The following is a 9,557-nucleotide window of genomic DNA, read 5'->3' as shown; positions in this document are numbered from 1 at the left end:
GGACAATGTCTCCAGCAGATATCAGACATGTAGTGTTAACAAGCACATTAGGAGGACTTGCATTAAGCTCGGCCTGAAGTCACGTGGGTGCACAAAAATATATAGAAAAGTAGAATGAAAATAGGATAATCATTACAACATTGCTTGTCAGCTAGAGAACCACCTACATACCCAGAATGCATCAATGCTGAGCCTCTACACAACGTGTCCCAGTGATTGAGGATAGAACCAGCCCAGGAGAAAAGCTGGCACCGAAGACATAGCACCGGAAATCATCTACCTCCGCACATAACACACAGGGGTACAGACAACACCCTGCATGCCAAGAAATGGAGGCCCACAACAACCCAGCCATGACCGCATCCCTTCCCCCCTGTCCGCCCCTCTCACCTGACACACAACGAAGAGGTGAAACCACGCGCGGACAACGCTTATATACCACGCCGCACCACGCACGACACGCCCACTTACCGACTAGCGATTGGCTATCAAAACTGAGTGTTGGAACGCAGGAGAAACCGGAAGTTGTTCGTCAAGGAGCGCAGTGCCGCACACGTGACGGCAGCATGGCTCCGGGAGGAAAGATCAACCGGCCGAAAACGGTATGAACCTCTCGGTATTTTGCAATTACACATTGATATCTGCGACAGCAGCAAGGAAAGAGGGAGAGTTTTCCAAACAAGATGAGGAGGAAATGGAGGCGTTACTCTTATAGCAACCAATCAGGATCTAGTTGACATTTTGCAGTGGCCTTTGGCTAAATAAAAGCCACGATCTGATTGGTTGCTTTTGCTTTAATGCATTCTTTCCTAGATCTATTCACCCCACACTTTTTCTTTAATTTCACATTAAGTGTTTTATTCTGTAAATATATATATAAGCCCATCATTAGAATTCCCTAATGATGACATGATGTCATCTGCTCAGTAGATTTAGGAAGTCTGCCCCCAATAACAAAAAAAAACAATAGCAGAATTCTGTTTATTGCACCTTCCACTTCCCAGAAACTGGAATGAGAAACATTTAAAAAGTTTGTACCCATGAACATATCTGCAAAACAAAATCTTCCGACAGTGAAAAAAAATATAAAGATATGAGGCGTAATATGGCGCGTTACGAAAACAAGTGTTTTTATTACAAACCTTTCCTGCCTGTATGATGCAGGTTAAACAATTACATGTTATGTACCCCCCAAAAAGGTGCCAATGAAAAATCCAAGCCCTCCCGCAAAAAAATAAAAACCCTCAGGGTTCATGCAGACGACCGTATTTTTGGTCCGAGTGCAATCTAACAAAACATCAGCACTGGGACCAATGCTAGTCTATGGGGCGGTGCACGTGTCTTGATTTTTTTTTCACAAAAAGTCGTAGATTGTACTCAGCCGTGCAAGTTAGTGGGTTTATCAAGAAAATCGGACTGCGCTCAGATGAAATCTGAGTGCAGTCCGATTTGCACGGATTTACAGAGTGGAGAAGATGGAGAAATGGTTTTTTTTTTCTTCTCCACGTCCAAGAGATTCGGATCACACTCGGACTGATTTTCTTGGAGGAGAGAAAATCGCTTGTGTGTCCCTCCCTAGCCCCACACTCCTCCATCAAGAGAAAAATTTTGACGCTGCGGCTTTTGTCTCTGTTTGATATGTTATGGCTTAAATAAAGCTGCTTTGTTTTTTATTCTTTCTGGTATTTGACATTGAACTTATTGACACAGTCATTGTAGCAGATACAGGGATTCATAATGGAATAAAACAAAGTATATACAATATATTATTTTTATATATATATATATATATATATATATATATATAATCTCCCTGTATCTGCTGAAATGACATAGCATCATATTGCCGCGAAGGTTCATTACTGCTCTCCCTTCTTTCAATGCATTGTGCATATATTCCCACCCTTTTGAGTTGTTTCTTATTGTGGTTTGGTCCTGATGAAGAGGTTTGAAAACCTTGAAACGCATTGATCTAATAAGCCTCATTAATACTTCACCTTTGTGCGTGATTGTACTTTTGAATGTTGGGCAGCGCGGATTCTGAACCACCTTATTTTTCACTTATTGTGTCAAAAACTTAATGGTGGGCACACAGCCCAAGAAAGACTGAATTTCAAGTGTCACAATGCTTATATTGGGGTAAACAATGGTGGATTCAGAAGTGCTACAGTGGTCAGTAGTCCAATCAGTACAAGGCCATGTGCACACGTTGCGGAAAGTGGTGCAGATTTTTCCGGACTGATTTTGGTAAATCCGCAGGTAATCCACACTGCAGAATTACCGCGGATTTACCGTAATATTTTGTGCGGATTCCACCTGTGGTTTTACACCCTCGGATTTCTATTATGGAGCAGGTGTAAACCGCTGCGGAATCTGCACAGAGAATTGACATGCTGGGGAATAAACAACGCTATGTTTCCGCACGTTTTTTTTTCCGCAGCATGTGCACTGCGGATTTTGTTTTCCATAGTACATGGTACTGTAAACTCATGGAAAACTGCTGCGAATCCGCAGCGGCCAATCCGGTGTGGATCTGCAGCAAAATCCGCAACGTGTGCACATACCCTTACTGTCCTGGAGGACGCCATTACATGTCCCAGGACAATGGCTTCTGTTCCTAGCATGAGAAGAAACTCCTGATTCACAGAAGTAATAAGGTCCATGATTTTTGTAGCCACTACCTGTAAATTACCATATATACATAGCATTTTCTACTAAACTCTCAAGACACTTGTCAGAAAATGGCATCCATTGACTTCCCCTGAGCTCTTACATGCAACAACCGATGAGGGTCTCATCAATTAGGCGAATACTGATCTCTAGAATGAAGGGACTAGATTGAAAGCTCAGTCGGAGTCCATAAAGAGCCAAACGACATGTATAAGGAAACCTTAGAGGTACAGGGGCACATCGAGTAGAGGAACAGGAGGCCGCTTCATTTTTTTGCCATACTATATAAGGGGGGTGGTCTCCTACTGAAAAACCCCAAATAATGGACCCATGATAGTTAAAAAATGCCATCAGATTGGTAGGGGGATGCAGCGATTATTACAGAAGACCTTTCCTACTCCAGGAAGTGATTTTATATATATAATTTATTTTATTTTTTATGCTTTGCTTATATAGCACCATCATATTCCGCAGCGCATTACAGACATTATCATCGCTGTCCCCATTGGGGCTCACAATCTACATTCCCTATCAGTATGTCTTTGGGAGTGTGGGACGAAACCGGAGAATCCGGAGGAAACCCACGCAAACACGGGGAGAACATACAAACTCCTTGCAGATGTTGTCCTTGGTAGGATTTGAACCCAGGACCCCAGCGCTGCAGAGCAACAGTGCTAACCACTGAGCATATATAGATATATCAGTGGACAATCCCTTTAAAATTGGTACCAGGCGTAATATTCACTATGCTTTTCTACAACAGGACTTGCAAAAAAGTATCTTGAAACGTCGTCGTTTAATTACCCGGGAGAAACGGAAGAAGCATAAAATAGTTGGAGCTGTGGTAGACAAAGAGTTGATAACCGTTCATCACTTAAGGAAGAGAAGGTGAGTTGCCAAAAAATTGGATTTATATGGGTTGTCCCATTTAAACAAAATGTAATGTAATTGCTGTATAAATGAGCAGTTCAGACACTTTCCTGTGAACTTGGTGTTACAATTCTATTCAGTTGTCCAAATACTGATTTGTGGTCATTGACTAAAAACCCTTTTTGCTTAAAGCACCACTCCAGCGTGTGTGTTTTTTTTTATTGCATTGCTGGAATAGTGCTTTAAATGCACTTCCCCTACCCCCTGTCTCATACTCACCTGTCACTGCCTTTATCGTTTTCCTGCTTCACTCTCATCTGTCTCTGGCACAGAATTGACCTGCTGGCTGCTCCAGTGTTTCATGGAGCAGTGCGGAGGTCACTTTTCAATATAAGTCTATGAGAGCTTCTTTCTGGCCTCGTTCTGGCTCTCCTAGACTTGTATTAAGAGCTTGTGACAAGAGATGGGGGCACGAACATCCAGTATCTGCCACTTTGTCATGTGTAAGACAGCGCGGCAAACATTGCTTCTGATCGGCGGTAAAATCATCAGCACTGGTCAGAGAGCCGTGGTTCCCACGCTGTCAAAAAAGCCCGCAGCTGTGATCGGAGGTATAAAGCTTACCACCAGTCACTAGTGTCAGCTGATGGGACTACTGCTGCCGCTAATAACAGTGAGAGCAGGAGCGACTGATGAGAGTCTTCAACAGCCATCGCCTGCACTGTAAATAAATAAAAACTTGGCGTGGGTTCCCAGGTATTTTTGATAACCAGCCAGGCATCAGCAGAGCCCAGGCTGCTACTTACCACACCATTTAGTCTGTGAATGGATCATCAGGCTGCAGACTGACGCTGAATTGTTCCCTCGTCTATTATTCGAAAGGTTTAGATTCCCTATTTACACAAAGTTACGTTATTTCATCCATACATTTCCTAAAGGCTGAGTCACACATAACGATATCGTTAACGATATCGTTGCAACGTCACGCTTTTGGTGACGTAGCAACGATCTCGTTATGTGTGACAGCGACCAACGATCAGGCCCCTGCTGGGAGATCGTTGGTCGATGGGAATGATCAGGACCTTTTTTTCGTCGCTGATCACCCGCTGTCATCGCTGGATCGGCGTGTGTAACGCCGATCCAGCGATGTGTTCACTTGTAACCAGGGTAAATATCGGGTTACTAAGCGCAGGGCCGCGCTTAGTAACCCGATATTTACCCTGGTTACCATTGTAAAAGTTAAAAAAAAAAAAAACAGTACATACTCACATTCTGATGTCTGTCACGTCCCCCGGCGTCCACAGGGTTAAAACTGCTTTCGGCAGGAGCGCTGCTAATATGCACGTGCTGCTGCCGAGCGCTTCCCTGCACTGAATGTGTCAGCGCCGGCCGTAAAGCAGAGCACAGCGGTGACGTCACCGCTGTTACTGCCGGCGCTGACACATTCAGTGCAGGGAAGCTCTCGGCAGCAGCACGTGCATATTAGCAGCCCTCCTGCCGAAAGCAGTTTTAACCCTGTGGACGCCGGGGGACGTGACAGACATCAGAATGTGAGTATGTAGTGTTTTTTTTTTGTTTTTTTTTTACTTTTACAATGGTAACCAGGGTAAATATTGGGTTACTAAGCGCGGCCCTGCACTTAGTAACCCGATGTTTACCCTGGTTACCCGGGTGCTGCAGGGGGACTTCGGCATCGTTGAAGACAGTTTCAACTATGCCGAAGTCGTTTCCCTGATCGTTGGTCGCTGGAGAGAGCTGTCTGTGTGACAGCTCCCCAGCGACCACACAACGACTTACCAACGATCACGGCCAGGTCGTATCGCTGGTCGTGATCGTTGGTAAGTCGTTTAGTGTAACGGTACCTTAAGTGAAATTCTATCCTGGCTCCTGATTAGGACGGCATGGATCTGGATTGTACGGTCATTTGTCCTCTACGACTAATAATAGTCTGATATCTGTTACATGTAAATTCTCGTTTTGTCTTTCTAGTTCTAGCGCTAGAGCAAACATCACACTTTCTGGGAAGAAGAAAAGAAAATTGATCAAGCAGATACGACATCTAGAGAAGGAAAAAGAGGTCATGGATGGTACTGTTTTGAAAAATACGAATTACACTTCATATTTGTGGCTATCAATAATCCAGGCTGTCTGATAAATCTGTCTGTCCTCTAACTTTTCTCAAAATGTTTGTTAGACTCTGTTCACATTAGGGATAGGGCTTCTACTTTTAAAAGGTTTTGCAGTCACATTTATTATTATAGGGGTTGTCCAGGCTTGGAATAAAAAGTCTGCAGTCACATTGTCGTTTTCCCGAAAATTGCTGTCTCGTGCTGACTAAATATGTTCAGCTTATGACTGATTGCTCCCCTACATTACAATGTCCCTGTGTAGGGACCAATGTCCGCACATGTAACATTACTGATGGCAGGAGGGTGTCAGGATATCACATACTCAGGGAATTGGGACGAATGTTAGGAAGGAGAAACTGTGCAGCGATTTATCCATCCTGAAACTGTATGGGAGTCTTATGATGGTGCTTTGTAGGTAGAGTGTGTGAGGGAGGGTGGGACAGATTCAGCTTTGCCTTTTGGGAAGTCTAGAGACACAGAGGGAGATCTGTTAGGAAATTCGGCAATGTAAGGAATAACTAATCACAAGGATAGCTGCAGGGGGCCTAAAAAAAGTAAAAATAAAGGTAAGGGGGTTTGTGACTTACTTTTGAGACAGACCTATATTACTTTTTTTGCTTGGAAAAGCTTTTTAATAGGTTGAAAAAGAAACATTACAGATCCAGAAAAAAAGGCATATGTTCGCTTTTATTTTGTAACTAGTTACATTATTTCAGCCATTAAAATTATTGTAAGAACAGTGCAGTGGATGGGCATACTGACCTACCAAAATTCAAAATGGCTTTTCAGACTTTTCAAACTGGACACCTTTTTGCTCCCATAATGCAATCCCTTCTCTTACATACTTTTATCTCTTGTGAAGATCTAAAGGCAAAAGAGAGAGATCAGTCTATTTAACCTCCAGTTATACTACAAGACACCCCTACTGACTCCAAGTCACTGACTGGTGTCCTTGTAAGGAGATGGACATACTGCCCACGTTCCCACTTAAAGACACGCATAGTGTTAAAATGTGTATTGTGACGTGTTATTAGTGACGGCGTTGTAGTTTGACTGACAGTAGGGAGAGTCAGGGTTAATGTTTGGGACTGGCCCAGAGTGGCGGTGGGGGGGCTAAAAGTGCAGGGATTTCATCGATTGAAATCCTTGCCTTACACCACTCTTTTTCATTGTCAGAATCACATTCTGGTTTGGCTTTTAACCTAAGTCATGTGACAAGGCTTGTTAAAGGGTCGACATTGACTTTTAGGATTGCTACTTCCAATACGTGGCACTAGAGTTCTAGTAAATATAAGAAAACTGACTGAACAGCAATATAGTCTGAACTGGTGCATAACCAGAAAAGTCATATAGCAAATAGATCAATGGCTGCACTCAAAATTTACTGTGCTAAGGCAAGGAAATGTGCAATACATGAAATGTGAATAGCATAATGGCTTGGGAAATTTATTAAAAAACACATGAGATTCTTAGCACAAGATTTGGCCAAAAGTTGTGAGCCCATCCACCAAAAGTCAAGGTAATCTCAAAACGGATGGGTACCTGAGCTGACTGCCTAGTGTGAACACTTACCTATGGCTAATAACATGGTAAAGCCTGCATTTATAGGAAGGTCAGAACCAACTGTGTCTGGATGTAATTAAAATCACAGCATGTTGAAGGGCGGGGCGTTCAAGTCAGAAAAAATAGTACATAGTAATGCTTTATTACATCCAGACACAGTTGGTTCTGAGCTTCCTATATAAGCAGGCTTTACCATGTTATTAGCCATAGGTAAGTGTTCACACTAGGCAGTCAGCTCAGATACCCATCCGTTTTGAGATTACCTTGACGTTTGGTGGATGGGCTCACAACTTTTGGCCAAATCTTGTGCTAAGAATCTCATGTGTTTTTTTCATAAATTTCCCAAGCCATTATGCTATTCACATTTCATGTATTGCACATTTCCTTGCCTTAGCACAGTCAATTTTGAGTGCAGCCATTGATCTATTTGCACTAGAGTTCTAGTCCTCTTCCTCTCTGAAGAAGACAATTTGCATGTTGTCTCTTGTTCATGTTGATACAGTTTAGTTGCTTAAAAAAAAGCCTGATTTATCGTCCTAAGGTTATTGCACCTGTGTTTATTGCTACGTTTTTACATTTACCCATTTTTACCTATGGGTGAAAAAACACTGCAAATATGCAGAAAAAACGCTGAAGTGACGCGCTGCAGTTTACAAAAACGTAGCAGTTTTCCAAATCGGTCTGGTCTTATTTTCCTACGTGTGTGCATGAGATTGCTGAAATCTCATGCCTTTTGCTGGTACTGTAAAACGCAGCTTAAAAATTTGCATTTAAAAAAAAGGCAGCAAAAAACGCTGCAAAAACTCAACATGTGAACATTGGCTTTAGTCTAAGTGATTGTTTGCTAAAAATATTCATTTATTTTTATTTCCTAGTGGAAACTATTTCAAAGACTCAAAAACCTGTCCGTACCATGGAAGTTGAAATTGGCCCAACAAAACGAAAATCCAAGAAGGCTCAGCCGGATGTGGAAATGGAGGAGGTTGCTCCAGAAACCAGTAACGAGGGCAAATAGGCTTTCATCAACCTTAAGGCGACTTTCCTCCCCCATATTAAAAGTGACTATATATTTCTAATGTATAGGGACTATATGAACGCAACATTATCGTCATTAGCGCTGCTCTAACCCATAGTAATAAATCGCCAGGGGAGCCGTGGTTCAGACTTTTCACTTTTTTCCCCATTAGTTGCTATCTTGGACATGAGGAAACAGAGCACCAGTGTTCATGGCTGGAGACCATTCCAAAGTCCTTTTTAATGTGGGGAGGGGTTGAGCGAGCCTTTTATTCTGGACATATGCCTCTTTAGAGACACGTTGTGGTGAGCCAGAAGGAAACAATGGATCACTAGTATGAATGCACAAGTCACTCATCTCCAGAAGTGGATGGATTTTTTTTTCCAATGAGCAGCAGCTATTTCCACATTTGACTCAGCTACTTGCCCAAGTCCAATACTTCAAGAGCTGGTAGCCATGTTATCATGCTATTTTTGTGCTGTCCATTGGAAACGCAGATGTATGAATTCAGCCTTATACTTTTTTTTTTTATTAAATATTCTCCTTTTTAGGAGTGTATTCGTGTGTCTTGTATAAAGGTTTTCTGAGCCCAGGTATCCAAGACAGTAACTCCTACATGCCTGGTATACATGGGTCATTATATTAAACAATATTGCACACATCATTTTTTTTTTTTTTAAACTCATAAATTTGCTTTCCTTTTGTAGTTTGTAGTCGATACGATTTGTGATTACAAGTGATCCTTAAAAGTCCCAAAAATTACAGTATATTGTTTAAGGCACACTTTTTAGCAAGAACGAATCTTGCTAAAAAGTCTGTGCGTTTTGTAGTTGAGGAAGCTTCCTGTGATCAAGGCGAATGCTAACACAACATTTTTCCCGATCACTGATAGAACTTCTTTCCTCAAGCCAGATGCTGATCTATCTGATTGATGCAGGGCAGGAGTAGAATCCACCATCATTCATGAATGGCTTCTGCACATACTGAGTAGTTGAAGAACTTTTCTGGTCGTGATCATTCACATGCCTAGAAGTAACTTCAAAATACTGTAATGTATACAGTGTGTTTGTGTTGTATCTGAGCAGAGGGTGTGTATTGATGCAGCTGAGTTGAATGTGTGTGTAGCAGAGCTGTGTGTTTGTCTATACAGCTGAGCTTAGTGTACGAGTATTGTGCAAGCAGCCATCTTTTGTGTATATGTGCGCTGCAGAATGTACATATTGTGTGTGCTGTAAAGCATATGTGTATAATACACTCTGCAGAGAAACACTAATAATATATGTTTTACTTTGCTATTATACGCTATTTCA

General features: G+C 42.2%; 1 protein-coding gene and 1 non-coding gene across 2 annotated transcripts; one reads left to right on the top strand and one right to left on the bottom strand.

The window, feature by feature from the left end:
• Positions 1-202: 202 nt before the first annotated feature.
• On the bottom strand, positions 203-336 carry LOC143810816 (small nucleolar RNA SNORA57). The gene has a single exon (XR_013223198.1). It is a non-coding gene; the product is annotated as a small nucleolar RNA SNORA57 (small nucleolar RNA).
• Positions 337-453: 117 nt separating this feature from the next.
• On the top strand, positions 454-8,805 carry C2H11orf98 (chromosome 2 C11orf98 homolog). Its single transcript, XM_077287378.1, has 4 exons — positions 454-602; positions 3,434-3,558; positions 5,530-5,627; positions 8,108-8,805. Exons 1-4 carry the CDS (start codon positions 567-569, stop codon positions 8,245-8,247), a joined length of 399 nt encoding a protein of 132 aa, XP_077143493.1. The 5' UTR covers positions 454-566; the 3' UTR covers positions 8,248-8,805.
• The last annotated feature ends 752 nt before the right edge of the window (positions 8,806-9,557 follow it).

Source organism: Ranitomeya variabilis, chromosome 2, assembly GCF_051348905.1.
Source record: "Ranitomeya variabilis isolate aRanVar5 chromosome 2, aRanVar5.hap1, whole genome shotgun sequence".
In the NCBI taxonomy this organism is placed as follows: Eukaryota; Metazoa; Chordata; class Amphibia; order Anura; family Dendrobatidae; genus Ranitomeya; species Ranitomeya variabilis.
The sequence above is the reverse complement of the archived record's forward strand: the minus strand, read 5'-3'. Positions and strand labels throughout refer to the sequence as shown.